We start from the raw sequence: 17,621 nt of genomic DNA, 5'->3' as shown, positions 1-17,621 counted from the left end.
TGCCAGCCGCTTGGGACTTTATCTCCTGATAAAAACACACGTCCATGGATCACAGTGGGCAAAACCAAACGAGACGGAACAGCCGCGGGGGGCGGCGAGGTGCTTCCCTCGCTCAGACCCCCGGCGAACGAGGAACCGGGCCACAGCGCGGGGCTGAGCCACCAAAGTGCAAGGTGTAAATGCAGCATTTCGAGTGCCGATCACAGTAAAACCAGTGTCTAGCAAAGAAACCCGGGAGGGAGGGTGCGAGGGGGGATTAAAAAGTGAATGTGCCCCTCCCAATAAATTAAACATGCGGCCTCGTGCTTAGTGGTCTCCCCAGCCCCCAAACCCAGCCCCTCCTCCTGCAAAGCTCTACAGTTGCCACAGCCTCCCTGCACAGCGCTCCCTGACTTCCCAGCCCCCCCCCCCCGTGCTCCCTGACCTTCCCAACCCCCCACAGCGCTTCCTGGCCTTCCCAGCCCCCCCCCCCGTGCTCCCTGACCTTCCCAACCCCCCACAGCGCTCCCTGACTTCCCAGCCCCCACCCTCCCCGTGCTCCCTGACTTCCCAGCCCCCCCCCTGTGCTCCCTGACCTTCCCAACCCCCCACAGCCTCCCTGGCCTTCCCAGTCCCCCCCCCCCCGATGCTCCCTGGCCTTCCCAGTGCCCCCCAGCACTCCTTGGACTTCCCAGACCCCCCCAGTACTCCCTGACCCCCTCCCCCGTGCTCCTTGGACTTTCCAGCACTCCCCCCCCAGCCCACCCTCAGCACTCTCTGGCCTTCTCAGCCCTCCCCCGCCTGCCCCATGCTCCCTGCCTTCCCAGCCCCAACAGCGACCACCAGAGACCCGTTGCCCCATGGGGCCTTGGACAAAATGCCCCTTAGCAGCAGCGCCTCCTGCTGGTTTCCCTGGGACCCGCACGTCTGGGCCGGGAGGGCAGGGGGAGGCAGGGACGTGGCGCCCCACAACTGGAGCAGCCCAGCTCCCGGCAGGGGCACAGTGACATCGGGCGCGTGCCCGGGGCTCGCCGGTCCAGCCGCAGGTGGGGGGGGGGTAGGGAGTCAGTGCCCCCAGGCAGGCCTGGGGGCAAGGGGCCTGCACCTGGTGTCACTCGTGGGACCCCAGGCTGGCAGCTTGGCTGGGTTCCAAGGAGCTGCGCCAGGACCTGCCAGCTGAGTGCCCGGCCCCAGAGGGGAGATGAGGTGACGGGCTGGAGGGGAGGTTCCTTAAGCTGTGCTTTGCGCCCCCCACAACCCCGCATCCACGGGTCGCAGAGCCTGGCGCTGGAGCGGGGCGGAGGGATCCCCTCTGCAGGAGGGGTGGGGGCAGATGGGGAATTTGCCCGGACAGGAGGTAACGGGAGCGTGAATCGACTGGTCACTGGGGCTCCGCCCCAGCAGGGGAGCATGACGGAAGGGCAGAGAGGCCACGGAGGCAGCGCTGGGCAGGCCGGGGTGCTGAGGAGCTGCCAAGAGGCAGGAGACTGCAGATGGCTGCCAAGGAGCTCAGGGTAGGGAGCCAGGCCAGCAAAGCAGGGACGCTGCCAGGGCGTAGGGTTAGGTACCCGGGAACACGCTCCCCGCCCAGGAGCCAGTGAGGACGTGCCCAAAGCTGCAGCCTGAACCCACCCGCGGGGCTGTGTGGCCGCCAGGGTCCGGGCCGGCGCAGGACGCAGGGAGAGACCTAGCAGGGCGAGACGCACACGACAAGGTTGCGGCCACAGCCCCGGCCCGGCAGCTGGGGGCTGCTCCGGCACAGAGCCCTTCCCACGCCGCGCGGGCAGCCTGGCAAGTCCAGACGGGCTGCCTGCTCCCTCCGGAGGGTCCCGCTCTCAAGAGTCCCCAGCAGGCACAACAGGAGGGTGGAGGCCACAGAGCTCGTGGGCTCCACGCCAGGCCGCTGGGAGACGGCCCCGCGCTCTGAACGACCCTGCAGGTCCCGGTCTCCGGGTGGCTCCCAGGCCTAAGCCACGGGCCCGGCGGCCCTGCCTGTTACGTCCCCAGCGGCAGAAACGTGAGGTTCCCCTCCGTGTCCAGGCCCAGCCCCCCCCGCTCCCGGCTCCTGCTGCGGCCTAGCTCCGGGCACCCTGCTGAGGTGCCGTCTTCGAGCGGTGAGAGCGTCCTCTCCGGAGCCCTGCTGTTGTCAAAGCACAAAGCCTCCTTCTGCTTGACCAGCATGTTCCTGGGCAGGCCGCCAGGGGCAGGAGGCGGGGAGTCCCTGCCGGCTGAGCCAGGGGACAGGTGCTCGAGCTCTGCCGACTCCGAGTCGTCCGTGGCCAGTGTCTTGGAGTCACTGCCGCTGTTGTCCTCCTCCAGCGGGCTCTCGGCCTCCTCCGGCTCCATGTCCGACTCGCCCTCCTCCTCCTCCAGTGTCAGCTCAAACTGGAACTTCTCCCCCCCGGCGCCCTTCTCAGGGTCCGGCCCCTCGGGCGCTAGGGAGGGGCTGTGCGGGATCATGCTCTGGTACCACTCCCGGTTGTCCTCCAGCGTGTCCAGGATCTCCTGGGCGTCGGGGTGCACCAGGTCGGCCCAGGTCTCCCACAGCGGGTGAGCGATGTAGTCGATGAAGCCCACCTGTGAGAAAAGGCGGCGCTGGGGTTACGGGGCACGTCCCCACGGGGGCAGCACCCCTGCCCCGGAGAGTCCTGCAGTCAGGCCCAGTGTCTCCATCACCTTCTCCCATCCAACTCCCACCCCCGGGGACCTGCCCTGGGACGGGGCTCAGTTGATTTCCAGAGGGCCCAAGGGCGACTCCAAAGTCCCTGGCGCGGCGCCGGCTCCTCCCTGCTTTTGCCAAAAGCGGGGTAGGCCCAGGCTGCCTCCCCACCCGGACCCCTCCCCTAGAGCCCGCACGCACACTCCGCCGCGTTCTCCCCTCTGGCCATGCAGCCGGCACAGCCACAAGGACTCGGGGGGGTGGCAGCAGCAGGGTTGGCCTAAGAGCCCCTCAGCTCGGGGTGGGTTCCCCAGTCTCCTCCCTGGGCCACCCTCCTCCCTCCCCCTCGCTGGGCTCCAGGGTGCCTCGCTGGCCCCTCCACGCCATGCTGCACCGGCTGGCCAGGAGACCCGCCCAGCCCCAAGCCTGGAGGGGCCGGGCCTCCCAGCCGGCTCAGCCCCAGCCCCGTCCCCACCTGGGACTTCTCCACGGAGGCGCTGAGCTTGTCGCACATGGGGCTGATGTCCATGCCCTTCTCCCGCTCCCGGTCCCCCTGGTGGAAGAACTCCACCATGATCCGGTCCGTCCACTGGCGGTACAGCTCCAGCGGCTTGGTGGGGTTGCTGAGGTCGGCGCAGTGCACCATGTTCTGCAGGACCTGGGCGGAAGGAGAGGCGCAGCTTAGCCAGGAGCCCCGCCACCTCCCTGGGGCTGGGCTGTCCTGGCCGGCCCCACTCCCGGGGGCAGCGGGAGCCTTTCCTGTCCCGGGCTCGGGACAGCCAATGGCTGCTGGAGATGCCCAAGGTCTGGGCCGGGCATCCGTTCGTTATGTGCCTGAGCGGCCCAGCCTGGCTCTGGACGTGCCCCGCTGAGGTGGCGCCTGGGCTGGATTCAGAGGGGGCAGCAGCGAGGAAGGAGAGCTACCGTCTATCCCCAGCAGGGGCCGACACAGCCCGGAGACCCACCGGCAGAGGGGTGAAGGGAGGGCCGGGGCCGGCAGCCATCTGGCGCCAGGCTGCCCTATTCCATGGGGCCTGGCCCCCAGAGCTTAAAGAAATGGAGACGCCTGTCTCCTAGAACGGGAAGGGACCTTGACAGGTCACTGAGTCCAGTCCCCTGCCGTCTCGGCAGGACCAAGTGCCATCCCTGACAGGTTTTGCCCCAGATGCCTCTATGGCCTCCTCGAGGATTGAACTCACAGCCCTGGGTTTAGCAGGCCAATGCTCAAAGCGACCCCTCACCCTCACCTGGATTCGGTCCGAGTAGTTATCCAGCAGCAGGACTCCCAGGCTGGTCACCTTCTTCGTCTCCACCATCGTCTTCAGGTCGGCCAGCAAGTTCATGTGTTTGGACATGTCTGTGGCCAGCACCTGCAGGGAGGGGAGGGCGCCCCGCTTAGTCTGCCTCCAGCCGTGTGGCCCTGCACCTCGGGCAGCCCACCACCCGGCAACCTCCGCCACGGAGCCCAATGCCAGGCGAGACTGGTCTAATTGCCGGGCACAGGGGACGGAGGCTGAGCTCTGCCGGGCCCACTGCTCCCCCCCTCAGGCTGGACGAACGCACCACTGACCCTGCCAAGCCCTGCCGTGCCTGTGACACTAGAACCAGCCACGCCGGGGCCCTCGCTCTGCAGCCCGGGCGCGCCAGGGCCAGCAGGAGGCAGGTCAGTGCGGGGAGGGGGCGTAACCGTGAGGCCGTAATTCCATGCAGGCGTAGGGGGCCGACCTGGCCACGCTGCCCGTCCCGGGGGCTCTCGCGCCAGCGGCACATGGGGCGTCGCCGGGGGCACCCCAGCCTGGCGCCTGTGGAGGCAGGGTCTGGTCCTGCATCTCGCGTCAGGCAGGCCCTGTCCCACCCCCCTCACCATGTCGATGGCCATCTTGCGCAGCGACTGCCGCTGCTTCTTGCTGAGGTACTGGAAGATGTCGCAGTTCTCCGCCTGCAGGAGCTTGAAACCCACAGCCAGGTGGTGGTTCTCCAGCACTGAGACGTCATTGTACATCAGAGCCAGCTCCGAGTCTGGAAGGGCGGGAGGGGTTAGCGGGGGGGGAGGGGCGCCCTGCCGCCAGCCCGTCTGGTGGGCGTGGCACTCGGGGGGACCCCAGCTGCAAAGGGGCCGCGCTGGAAAATGGTTGGCACCAGCCAGGCCCAGGGTACCCAGTGCCACACAAACACTAAGGGCAGGAACTGTCTGGGAGGGATGGGTATGGCCCCGTCACAATAGCTGAGTGTGTCTTTACCGCAGCTGTTTGCAGGCCCACACACAGGCTCACAATATCTACAGTGACCCCCCAGGGTAATGTTCCCTCTAATCTTTTCCATTCATGCGTAGAATAAATTTTGTTACATGCACCGAATGGTGTTTGGATGTGCACCACAGGGAAAACCACAAACCCCACTCTGAGCTCTCTGCTAGTCAACGGGGCAGCACCGGACTCTCTCTTGAGCAGCTGCACAAACGCCCAGCTACCAGGGATGCGGCCCGAGGAGGCTGGTAGTGGAATTAGCCCTGTGAGCGCCAGGCCTTTGCCCGGGCTGCTCCGCCTGGCCAGTGTCTGTCCCCTGGGACACGGAGCCACACGACACGTTTCTCCAGGGGCTGGCCGGTGACAGAGCTGGCCCGTGGGTCCCTGGCGGGGGGAGGGGCTGAACTCACTGGTGTTGATCAGGAACTGGTTTGACACGCCGGGGTGATCGACGTCATGGATGGCGCTGGCGAAGATGGCGGCCATGATCTCCAGGTCGGTGAACACAGCCTGCAACGGGGGACAGGCAGGGCCGGGGAGGGGAGGAGTCAGCATGGAAAGAAAGCCTCTCCAGGGGACGATGGACGCGGCGGGGCCAGGGCTGAACCCGCTCGGATCTGGTGAATGGCAGCTGGAGGCACTTGATCCTGGGCTGCCTGGCTACGTCTAGACTGGCATGATTTTCCGGAAATGCTTTTAACGGAAAAGGTTTCGCATTTGCGGAACAGAGCGTCTAGATTGGCAGGACGCTTTTCCGCAAAAGCACTTTTTTTGGAAAAGTGTCTGTGCCAATCTAGACGCACTTTTCCGCAAAAAAGCCCCGATCGCCTTTTTCGCTGTCTGGCTGGCTACACTGGCCCTTTTGCGCAAAAGGACTTCTGTCCGAACGGGAGCAGCATAGTATTTCTGCAAGCAGCACTGATTTCTTACATGAGATCGTCAGTGCTTTTTGCGGAAATTCAAGCGGCCAGTGTAGACAGCTGGCGAGTTTTTCTGGAGAAGTAGCTGATTTTCCAGAAAAACTGGCCAATCTAGACACAGCCCCCGAGTCTCCGGGGTGGCGAGCCAGGTGAGGCAAAATCGGGGCATTCCCCACTGACTCCAGGCAGGAGGCACCTCGCCTCCCCCCGCAGCTGGGATCATGGTGTGATTGGGTCCAGGATGGGACTGTGGAGAGACTCAGCATCTCCGGGGAGGAGTAAGTGTAACCACTAGCCCTGCTCCTACCGTCCTCCATCCCTGCTGGCAGCTGTCCCGCCAGACAGAGTGACCTGCCTTCAGGGACACCCCGAAACGCCAGGGAACTGGCTGCCCCAGGGGAGTGAAGGAGACCACGGTGTCCAAGCAGATCAAAGGTTGTTACAGGAAGCAGGGAGGCAAATGGATCTCCTTGGCCTCCGAGGATAGGACAAGAGGCCTGGGGCTTAACTTGCAGCGAGGGCGGTTTAAGTTGGACATGAGGCAAAACTTGCGAACCGTCCGGGTGGGGAAGCCCTGGGACAACGTGCCAGTTGGGGAATATCTGTCCGTAGAGATTTTTCCCCCTGTCGAGGATGGTCTAGAGCAGCGTTTCTCAACCTTTTTTCTATAAAGCACCCCTTAAAAAATAAGTACCCCCAGTACCTACAGTTTGCAGACACGCACTTTTTTTTCTACCATTGCAACACATTTGTTTAAACAACTTAATCGTAGCCGGGCGGGCGATGACATTTTTGGGTGTAAAAAGTACAAAAATAATCAAGTGCTGTAAAACGTAAAACAAAAATTCCGTTTTCTCCAAATGTCAGTTGCATTGACGTACCCCTCCCCCCCCCCCCCCGGACGTCTCTCGAGCACCCTTAAGGGTACTGGTACCACTGGTTGAGAAACACCGCTCCAGAATCAGGGGTGGGGAACCCTGTTTGGGTGGGCGGCTGCACAAGTGAGAAACTAAAACGCCCCCCCAAAAACAAAACCCCCTCACTGATGTGGCCCCCGACCGAGAAGCAGAAAGATGCTTCCTACATTCCACCCCCCCCCCAAGTCTAGGGGGGTCTGGGCTAGTAGATTTCATGGCCTTCCCAAGACTCTGGGGTGGGGCCAAAAATAAGGGGTTCAGTGTGTGGGAGGGGACTGCTGGGAAGCAGGCTTAGGGTGTTGGGGGTTGGTGGGTCTGGGAGGGTGGGGGGGTGCAGGAGCAGGTTGGAGGTGGGAGGGAGGTAGGGTGCAGGAACAGGTTGGAGGTGGGAGGGAGGTAGGGTGCAGGAGCAGACTGGGGATAAGGGGGCCTCAGAGCTGGAGTGCCAATGCTGGCTCCCCAAGACTGGGGGGGAACCCCGAGCCTCGGGGGCCAGACCCAGGCAAGCCAGGGGCTGGATGTGGTCCCTGGGGTGTAAGTTCCCCACCCTTGGACTAGACGGGCCTTGGTCCTGCTGTGAGGGCAGGGGGCTGAAGTAGGTGACCTCTCGAGGTCCCTTCCAGGAGTCTCGGATTCCTAGGCAAAGGTGTCTCTTTAATTCAAGGACAGGCAAACCTCCCTGGGGTTGGGTGGCTTGTGACATGGGGCAGACGGAGCCCGGGCTGCAGAGAGACGAGCTCCCAGAGGTGTTGAGCTCTGGAGCCCAGGGGCAGAGCCGACGTGCCGCTTCCTCCCCTCCACACGTCCCACCGCTAGCGCGGCCCCACCGGCCGCCAAGCCTGCAACCTCGGAGCCCTCCCCACCCCCTCACCTCCAGAGCCGGCGTGGACAGCAGGACGTGCGTGGACTGGACCACATCTGCGGCGTGGATGTTGTTGTGATAGGCCACGTCGGCCCGGTAGTGGTCCTCCAGGGTCATCATGTAGGTGATGAAGGTGTCAGCTGGGATGCGGAAGGTCTTCATCAGGTCCCGCTCCTGCAGGGCAGCGGAGAGGGCGGGACGGGCTCAGCGCAGGACCCTCCCTGCCACCCTGGTCCAGCTGCAGGACGAGCTTCAGGGGCACGAGTCAGAGCCCCACGTACCCCGGGGCCAAGATGCTGCACCCACTGGGCCCAGCCCCTGCCTGCCCATCTGTCTGGGACAGGGTGGGCCCTGGGTGGACCTGGGGGGCGAGTTGGCGGGATCGGGGTGGGGGAGACGACTCCGTCAGCAGCAAGGACACCGCAGCCCCCATCCACTGGACAAAGGGGTTTTTAATTCAGGGCTCCAGGGAGTTTCTCTGTCCTGCAGCTGCCTTGGAACCTCCCCAGGCACAGGGGAAGGGCCGTGTGGACAAGGTGATGCGTGGGAGAGGCAAGGCCAGAGACTGCTGGGGCTCAGGTTAGAGCCAGAGGAACCATGCTGCCCTCTCCCCCACCTTGCCCCCATCTCCTGCCCTTGCCCTGCCCCTCCGGGGGTCTCACCTGGAAGATGCTGTACATGATGACCGTCAGCGGGCGGTTGCCAGAATACTCTGTGATTTTAAACATGTCGAGACCCCATTTGTTTGTGTCTTCCAGTTCCTGGGAGAGACACGTGGCAGGGAGTCAGCAGGGCGAGTGGCTGGCACCCACGGGGCAGAAGGGCAAGGAGTGTGGCCACGGGGCCAGGGAGTCAGCAGGGCATGTGGCAGGCACCCATGGGGACGCGGCTGGCACCCATAGGGCAGGAGGGCAGGGGGTGTGGCCATGGGGCCAGGGAGTCAGCAGGGCATGTGGCAGGCACCCATGGGGACGCGACTGGCATCCATAGAGCAGGAGGGCAGGGGGTGTGGCCATGGGGCCAGGGAGTCAGCAGGGCATGTGGCAGGCACCCACGGGGACGCGGATGGCATCCATAGGGCAGGAGGGCAGGGGGTGTGGCCATGGGGCCAGGGAGTCAGCAGGGCATGTGGCAGGCACCCATGGGGACGCAGATGGCATCCATAGGGCAGGAGGGCAGGGGGTGTGGCCATGGGGCCAGGGAGTCAGCAGGGCATGTGGCAGGCACCCACGGGGACACGGCTGGCACCCATAGGGCAGGAGGGCAGGGGTGTGGCCAAGGGCCACGGGCAAAGCACCAGCTTGTGGGCTCTGCCTGCTCACCTTGGCCAGGAGCCCTTCCTGGTCCGTCCTGACCCCGAAGCGCGGGATGCTGGCGCTGGCGAAGCTGGAGCTGTGCGTTAGCTTCTTCACGCCGGTGATCTGCACCATGGGGAGCTGCTGCTCCTCCGCATCCTCCTCCTGGGGCGGCGGGGAGGGAATATCCACCTCATGCTGCTTGTCTGGGGGCGAGAACACGCAGAGCGTGGTGGGTGAGCCGGGCACGTCCCTCCCCACTGCCCAGCCCTCGCCCTCTGGGAGCGGGGACGCTGCCCGGGCTTGGACCCGGTGACCGTTCCGGCCCCTGCTCTCTCCCCTGCTTCCTGGAGCAACCGCGAGCCAAAAGGCTGAGAGCCAGCGGGCACCGGCCTGGTCAGAGCCCTCAACGGCCCCCTGCCTCAGAGCCCTGGGCAGAACAGCGTGACACCGGCAGATTGCCAGCCCGGGGCTGGGTCGGCACCGGCACCTGGACAGGGGAAAGCCCCTGACCCTGCGCCCCAGGCAGCCAAGGAGGGAGCGCGGAGAGTTCCAGTGAACAGCCCCCCAGCCGGCAGAACGCTGCTGGTCCCGCGCCGGGCGCCTCTCCCAGCCCCGCACCGCGGCCCCAGCGCCCTCCCGCAACGCCCAAGAGCAGCCGGCCCTGCTCCCCGGCCTGCCCCCGCGCTTGCTGCTGGCCGTTCCCTCGAGGGTCCCAACTCCGGAGCAACCCCCCATGTGCTCCCCGCCCCCGCCGGGCCTGCCCCGCAAGCCCATCTGGCTGAGCCCCAGAACTGACGCAGGTGGAGTCTAATAATATTATCGCTGCCATGGCAACGGGAGGCAGCGTGTGGAGGAATGTTGGTGCTTCCCAGCCAAAGTGATGTTTCAAAGTCCAATTCCCCCCCCCCCCCCGTGAACCTGCCCCCTCCCCTGCAACACTGGGAACCCAGGCAGGCCGGGGTTCTGCACAGCCCCGTGTCTCCTTTCCAGCAACGCCGCACCGGCCCCATTCGCCACGCCACTGGCGTGCGCAGGCCTCCTTCGTGCAGAGGAGAGAGACTGGGAGAGCCGGGCGCTGCTCCGAGATCTCCCTTCCCGGGGAAGCCCCTGCCCAGATCTGTGCCTCTGTTTCCCCCTCCGTGAAACAGGCCAGAGGCCGGGTTGGGAGCCTGCTTTTGTTCAGCCTAGAAAGTGCCCGGGGGCCGGTGAGAGCAGGGGGAATGGCTCGGGGTATGATCGGGGCAGCCTCTCCTGCTTCTGTAGCCCGGTAGGTGTCGAATGCTCCTTGAGTGAGAGACCCACTGTCTCAGCAGAGGGCCTAAGGCTGGTGGCGGGGTGTGTTTGTACCACGGCCCCATGCAACGCTGGCCTGTGCACAAGAAGCCCAAAGGAACCAGATGTCCACTGCCCCCAGCGCCGCTCCGCAGGGACCCGGTGCTGCCGTTCAGGCGCCGGGGGCCAAGCTACCTGCCCTCCCGCTGCCAGCTGACAAGAGTGAGGAAGGCAGGGCCCGGCTGCGGCTGAGCTCTGGCTTCTGCAGGAAAGGAGGCATCTCACCTCCAGCTCCGGCCTGTGACAGAGCCACGGGGCAGGGCCCTGTAACAGCTGCAGCGCCCCGTGCCGGGCCTGGAGGCGCATGGTCTGCTTCCGGCAGCCCCTGGCTGGCGCTGGGCAGCGCTCACACGGGGCAGGCCAGTCAGTAGTTCTGATGTCGCTGCATTCGCCGGGGCAGCACTGGGTCTCTGGAAAGGGCAGGGTGTTTCGTTTGCCCCATGCCGCACCGGGCACCAGGGCTGCGTGAGATCTCTGGGGCCAGAAGGCGCCCGATGGACATCCAGCTCCCAGCTCCATCCCAGCCACAAACACTGGGCATCGCGGCCCTGTCCCTGTGACTACTGTTCCATCTCGGTTTTTCCATCCTTGTGCGGAATACATGTTGCTATGTGCCCCCAGATGTGTTGGAATGTGCACCACAAGGAAAAACACAAACCGAGCGGTGGGTGTTCTGCTAATCAACTGGGCGCCATCAGAATCTCTCTTGCGCGGCCGCACAAGCGCCCAGCTTACAGGGAACACTGGCCGTGACATCTGAGCAAATGGGAGGCGGCTGCTTCTCGCTGAGCATTGCCTGGGGCGCAGCCTGTCATCCCCATCACATTGCTCCCAAAGCACAACGAGGGGGGCTGGGATTCCCCCCGCCTCCCACTCCAGAACAGGGAAACTCTCAGCTGCTTTAAATCTCCCATTCACCATCCCCCATCCCCTGCCTGGCTTGTATCAGATTCAGCCTGACCAATAGCTGGTCCAATGGTGATTAGCCACAGCTCTCACGACCCTCTTACAGCCTGGTGCGTCGGGCCCTTGTAGCCAGGCACCCATAAGCTCCTGCTGTTTTGCTTTGTGTGTCTACCTGGTGGGGTTTTCATACCCACGGCGTGGGTCAGTGGCTGCCGCGGCGCCACGCAGCAATTGCTCTGTGCTCACCAGGGCCGGCGAAGGAGCGGGTGGCATAAGGAACGGCCAGAGCCGCTCCTCAACTTGACGTAAGCATTGGGGTCCCCTGGTTGGCAGTTCCTGGCAAACTCACTCTCACTCCGCCGGCGTCTGCACTCTGGGCTGGCGGCGCCTTCGCCACACTAGCTCCGACTGTGGCCACGTGGCCAGCGGCCCGGGGTACATCCTCAGCCCGGCGAGTCCTCGCCACTGTGAATGCACCGGCTGGAGCAGAGCCAGCGTGCACACGTCTCCTTGAGCTGGGGATCCCAGCTCTGTGCGTCGGCAAAGCTCCCGGGTCTGTCCACGTGGCTATCTGCGCACACCCCGAGCTCCCGTGAGTCTGGCTTGCTCCGGGAACAGCAGCTGTGCCCACAGCCTCCCGGGCCGCCACGGCTCCCATGCTCCGGCTATCGGAGTGCCTGGGCATGCCTGCATCGGCTGCCGACAGACCCCTCGGAACCGGCAAACCCTCCTCTCTGAACCCGGGAATGGGCAGCCACGCGAGGAACGGATCTTCTGGCCTCTGGGTCACTCCCTCGTGGCACTAGAAAGGTGGCCAGCTCCACACCTCCCGCAAAGGCTGGCCGAGCGGCTGGAGCCTTGTTGCCAGCACACTGGCCAACAGGCGGGACGGCAGCCGGGGAGGTGTTAAACCAAACCACCCCTAGAGGCGGGCCACAGCTTGGCCACTGCGAGGCTGCTGGAGCCCAGCCTGGCCACGCTGACGTGCAGCGAGCACAGCAAGCCCCTGGAAGCAGGGAAACCCCTCCGCTCTGCCCCTCATCCTGCCCCAGCGCTCTCTGACACGCCTTGTAATAACCAGCCCCGTCGCACCCAGCGGAGGCCACGTCCCCGCCGTCACCCAGCCAGATAAGGCCACTGGGCCAGATAAGGTCTCTGCTGGGTAACAGGGTGGCCTCGGGGGCAGCCATTCCACAGCCCCGCTGTGACGTAGCGGGGGGCTATCCACTCTTGTGGCCCTGGATCCTGTCTGGTTTGGCACCCACTGGTTGCTGCGTTGAGCGGTGTCACCCCGACTGCCCTATGCTGGTCTGCAGAGACTGTGCGTGTCTGTGTGCACTGCCCAGCGGGGGATAGTCCCTGAGGGGAGGCTGTGACGTCGTGGGGGGCTGTCTGCTCTGTACCCCGGGGTCCCCACCTGGCTGCGCTGTGAGGTGTGATTCACTGACTCACCCACATGTGGATTGGCCTGAGCAGTTAACAGAGGGAGAGCCAAAGGAAGGGAGGCGGAGACGGACACCCGGCTGGGGAGGCAGGGCCTGGGAGAGGGGGCAGCCGGAGTGTGGGGACGATGAAGGAAGGAGACTAAAAACCAGTATAAGGGGTTCAGGGGCCTGTGAACCCCTTCCCCCCAAGGGAACTAGGTCTGTTGGCCTATCCCATGCCTATATCAAACCTACGCTGGGCTGTATCTTGGAGAAGCAATAAACCCATTTTTACTCTGCTGTCTGGCAGAGAGGGCTGCGGATGGGGGTGCAGGGTCGGGGGGCTCTCCGACGCGCCGTCACGGAGGCACGCAGGCCACGGCCTCGCAACGTCACACCTGGCCAGGGGAAGGAGTTTGAACAAAGGACTGTGGCTCCCTGGGGGGATGAGTGTTGTGAGCTGGGAGAAGGGGATGTCTTGGTGGAGGGACGCACGAAGAGAGCAGACAGGGGGGTTCAGGGGCCTGTGAACCCCTTTCCCCCGAGAGAATTAAGGCTCTGCCCTGGCTCCAGTGGCAGCGCTGGATCTCTGAGAAGCAAATAAACCTTCTATTCTACGGCCTGACTCAGACTCACAACTGGCTGCAGACGGGGGTGCAGGGTCGGGAGCACCCCGATGCGCCGTCACACCCGCCACTGGGAAGAAGGGAGGCCGCCGTGCTCAGCCAGAGCCCGCTGCAGAGCCGGAGGGAGCTGGGCGCTGGCTCTCAGGCCTCGCAGAAGGCAGCTCTCATTACCGCCGGTCAGCAGTGAGGCACGGGGACAGGGCTTCTATAACGAACTGGCCTGCCAGGGGAGGGACCCCGTACCCCTCTGCAGGCACAGCTCACCCAGCTGCCGTAGCTGTAGGGCAGTGCTGGCGTCGAACCCCCGGCCATGCTATGGTGTCCAGATGTTACCGCCCCCGATAAGCTGCGGAGGAAGATCTAAAGCAGCGTCTGGCTCTCGTCCTGTCCAACAGCTCTCCCCCCGTCCGGAGTCGGACTGCCCTGTGCCCCCCACGTTTCACCTCCTGTCAAAAGGACGTGCTTGCAAAATCAGACAAAACTCCACAAGAGTCACAGTGCGCCCTGACCGACAAACAGCGGCTTGGCTCACTCGGACCATCCAATGACACATAAATCAAGGGGCATGTCCCTATTGTACTTCCCGTGGGCGTCTCGTCTAAACAAGTCGCCGTCTGCAGGAGATTTTAGTTTGCACCGATTTCCTTAGGGCTTTTGGAGGAACAACTCTCTCGCTGAGTGCTGGGGTGCGGGAACCCCAGTTGAGAGCCACTGCGCTAAAGAAGACAGCCCAGTGAAATCCATTTTAAAGGACAGCCGATGTGCATGTCTATCCCCCCGGCCGGCTCCAGGAAATGCCGTACCGGTGCTTTTTTCCAGCCTGGCATGGGGCGGGGGCAGATTTTCAAACATGTTTTTCTCCAGAGACGCCCGGGCAGTGCAGTGTTTACAAGAGACACGCCCAGGATGGGGCTGAGCCCCACGACGGGATCCTGATCGGGTCATGTCCTTAGCGAGAGCTCGCTGGCACAGCTCCGACTTGCGTCTGTGCCGTGCTGACCCACCCCCGCAGGGAATCAGGCCCTGTGTCTTTTTATCGGCGCGTTGGCTTCTCTGGAAAACAGCATAATCCACGCAGGACTTCTCTGGGGCCAAGAGCCATTTAGCTCTTCCTGCTCTGGCTCATTTGGGGCGGTTGCACCTGGAGATTGTGACACGCCCGGTCTGTTTAGTGCTGGGTCACACGACTTCCCGACCTGCCTGACGTGGCGTTGTGGGGTGTGGCATCTTCGCTCCGCCAACATCAGTATCCCCTCCGACTGCGGCCACCCCCAGCCCCGTTGTGCTGGGCGCTTTGCAAACACACCCCGCCCTGCATTGATCACACCCAATCGCATCAGAAACAAAGCCCTCTTCCACCACAGTCACCAGTCCCTCTCTGTGTTCCACCAGGGTTTTGCCCCTGTGAGGGCGCATTGGGGATCCCCCCCGAGCCTGCACCCCCGTAGCAGCAAGGTGACTACGAACGGGTCAAAGAGGCCCTGCTGCACAAGTTCGGGCTGACCCCTGAGACGTACAGGAAGAAATTCCAGGGAGTGTAGAAAGAGCCAAGGGAGACCCATGTGGTTATGGTCTCCTGCCTGGCGCCAGACAAGCTGCAAGTCGGTGTTCGGGGTCAGGGCTCAGACCGCAAAGGACCTGTTTAAGCTGATGATCCTGGAACAGTTCTATGAAGCGTGCCCGCCCATCCTGAGGCTGTGGCTCAGGGACTGAAGGCCAGAGGACCCCCAGGATGCCGGGAGGCTGGCGGATGAGTTCACGGACAGCCAGTCCAGGTGTGAATGGGAGTCCCGGAATCACGCAGAGACCAGTTCTCAGCTGAGCAATGGAGGAAATCACCTATGGGGCGAGCCCAAGAGACAGGGCCCAGCTATCCGCCCCCCAGAGAGACAGCCAGGGTCCGGATGGAACCAGCCCGAAGGGACCCACAGGGCCTAACCTGCCATCGCTGCAGGCAAAGAGGCCACAAGAGGGCTCAGTGCACCAGGCACCAGGACAGGTCCCACAACCGGAGACTTTCCAGGGTTAACTGGCTGGGGCTAGGGGAAGGGCAGGTGGCCCCCGGGCAAACCTCAGCTCAAAGGGGGAGGAAGGCCAATCAGGCCAGCTCCTCCTGGAGACCTGATGCTCCGGAGGCAGGTCTCTCTCCATGTACCAGGACGGGGCAGGGCCTGGGAGCTGGGGAGTTGGTCGGGGGGGAACATGAAGAGAAGAGCCTAAGCTGAGGACTGGGGGTTCGGGACCCTGAGGCTGCCTGGCTCCTCACTTCCATGCCCACATAGAACCCGGGCTGCGCTGTACCTTGCAGAAGCAATAAACCCTCCCTCTTCTGGCTGGCGGAGTCTCATCTTGCTGGAAACGGGGTGCAGGATCTGGCGGGTACCCAATGCGGCGCCACAGCCCCATCTAGGAAAACCTTAGAGGACAAGGGGCTTCCGCACGTTGCTGGAGCTAGTCCCTTTTCTTAGCACACGATGGAGGGCGCGGGGATGGACGCAGCATGAAGGACGTTTTTCTTCACCCAGCGCACAGTTAACCTGTGGAACTCCTTGCCAGAGGATGTGGTGAAGGCCAGGACTTTAACAGGGTTCAAAAAAGAGCTAGATACATTCATGGAGGTTAGGTCCATCAATGGCTATGAGTCAGGATGGGTAGGAATGGTGTCCCTAGCCTCTCTTTGTCTGGAAATGGGTGACAGGGGAGGGATCACATGAGGATTACCTGCTGTGTTCCCTCCCTCTGGCGCATCTGGCACTGGCCACTGTCGGCAGACAGGAGACTGGGCTAGATGGACCTTTGGTCTGACCCAGTCTGGTCATTCTTATGTTCTTAAGACAGCGCAGCACAGGAGAAAATCGCCGGCTCTTGCTCCCCCCCCAGCTTTGCACTGGTCTTTCAACTCCAGACACCGCACTGCCTGCCAGGAAGTGTGTGGATGGGGCACACCTGGGATATGCACAGGACGACGCGGCATCCCCCAGCCCTGCTACTCACCCAGGAAGGTGCTGGAGATGTACTCGGACACCTGGTTGCCAGAGCGGCTGGTTTCCGAGAGGTGCGTCAGTTCCCTATTCAGCATCCTTTTAAACTGCAACGACAAGCAAAGGTGCCCATTGGAAACGCGGCCAGGAGAGCAGAGCGGCTCCGTGATGGAGGAATCATCGCTCCAGCCTGCGGGGCCCTGCCCAGAGGGATGGTGAGGCGCTGGAATAGAAAGACCCAGCGGGCTCTGGGTGCGGTGGAAGGACCCAGCGGGCTCTAGGGGGAGGAGGGTGGAAGGACACAGCAGGCTCTGGGGGCATAGAAGGACCCAGCAAGCTCTGGGTGGGTGGGTGGAAGGATCTAGCAGGCTCTGGGGGTGTGGAAGAACCCAGCGGGTTCTGGGGGGGGTGGAAGGACCCAGTGGGCTCTGGGGTGGCAACAGGAATTCACTCCTGGGGGAGTTACAGGACTCCGCCCTGAGAGGTGCTCATGTGCTTTATTATAATGTGTCCATAATGGCCCGTGTCTTCCCACGCACACCCGACCTCGCCGCGGCTCGGCACCCGCCTGCCACCGCAGAGATGAGCTGCCGGGGATCCGGCAATGTAGGGGCTGGGCTGCCGGGGAGTCAGCGCTGTCCAGCGCGCCACCCCCCACACAGCTGCTAGCCAGGGGCTCTCTCCTGCACAGGGGGGCCTGGCTGGGGATGCAGCCAGACTGGTAAGAGCAGCCTGCCTCCTTGGGGGGGGTGAGCGGCTGAGATGGGGGGCCAGGCCCCTGGGTGCAGGGAGCAAACTCAGGCGAGTTTTCTGGGGTGCCCAGCCCCTGGGCCTGGCGCCAGCTCACCCACTTACCTCGCTAGAGCCCCAGGGGGCGGAGAGCCAGGGGCTGGCATCAGGCATCTCCACTGCCCCCCAGCAGGGCTCCCTTGGGAGCCTAGGGGGTGCCCCAAACCAGGTGCCTGGGCAGGATGCTGAGGCATGGGATGCAGGTCAGGGCGCGGGGGGCGGGATCCCAGCCAGGCTCCTCCTGCCAGTCTTGGGAGCCCAGGGCCACTCCCCCCCCCCCCCTCCGCATGTGCTGCTGCCCAATAAGCGAGCTCCGCAGCAGGGGCAGGACTCAGCCCAGCGCTCCCATTGGCTGCCTGAGCCACAACTGCTGGAGCCCCGCTTTAACCCTTTCTGTGCTGCAGCCAGCCTGCGCCTCAGCGGTGGGACAAGGGGCAGTGCAGCTGCCAGGCCAGGGGTGCGGAGAACTAGGGGTGCAGCCCCCTCCCCGGCTTGAAGTGGGTTCCATTCTAGGGAGGGTTTCCAGTTGGATTCCAGGGTCCACAGCCGCCCCCCCCCCCCCCCCCTGCTCCCATACAAATTATTCCAGCATCCCTGGCTGCCAGGAGAGGCGGAGAGACAATGGAGGGTCCCCAGCTGGGCGGCACCCTGTGCACCCCCCACCTCTGTCCCCCTTGGTGCA

General features: G+C 63.9%; 1 protein-coding gene across 4 annotated transcripts in view; it reads right to left on the bottom strand.

Moving 5' to 3' along the window:
• Positions 1-17,621, bottom strand: part of PDE4C (phosphodiesterase 4C) — an 85,823-nt gene continuing 68,202 nt past the window's right edge. For all 4 annotated transcript variants that reach the window (XM_075902919.1, XM_075902920.1, XM_075902921.1 and 1 more), the window contains 9 exons: positions 16,164-16,257; positions 8,906-9,084; positions 8,246-8,344; positions 7,593-7,757; positions 5,295-5,394; positions 4,503-4,657; positions 3,886-4,008; positions 3,114-3,296; positions 1-2,556 (listed from right to left, as the gene is read on the bottom strand). In XM_075902919.1, the coding sequence (XP_075759034.1) occupies positions 1,975-2,556; positions 3,114-3,296; positions 3,886-4,008; positions 4,503-4,657; positions 5,295-5,394; positions 7,593-7,757; positions 8,246-8,344; positions 8,906-9,084; positions 16,164-16,257 (1,680 nt within the window). In that variant the 3' untranslated portion in view covers positions 1-1,974. The remainder of the gene's footprint in view (positions 2,557-3,113; positions 3,297-3,885; positions 4,009-4,502; positions 4,658-5,294; positions 5,395-7,592; positions 7,758-8,245; positions 8,345-8,905; positions 9,085-16,163; positions 16,258-17,621) is intronic.

Source organism: Pelodiscus sinensis, chromosome 19, assembly GCF_049634645.1.
Source record: "Pelodiscus sinensis isolate JC-2024 chromosome 19, ASM4963464v1, whole genome shotgun sequence".
Taxonomy (NCBI): Eukaryota; Metazoa; Chordata; order Testudines; family Trionychidae; genus Pelodiscus; species Pelodiscus sinensis.
This window is presented reverse-complemented; position numbering and strand designations above follow the sequence as displayed.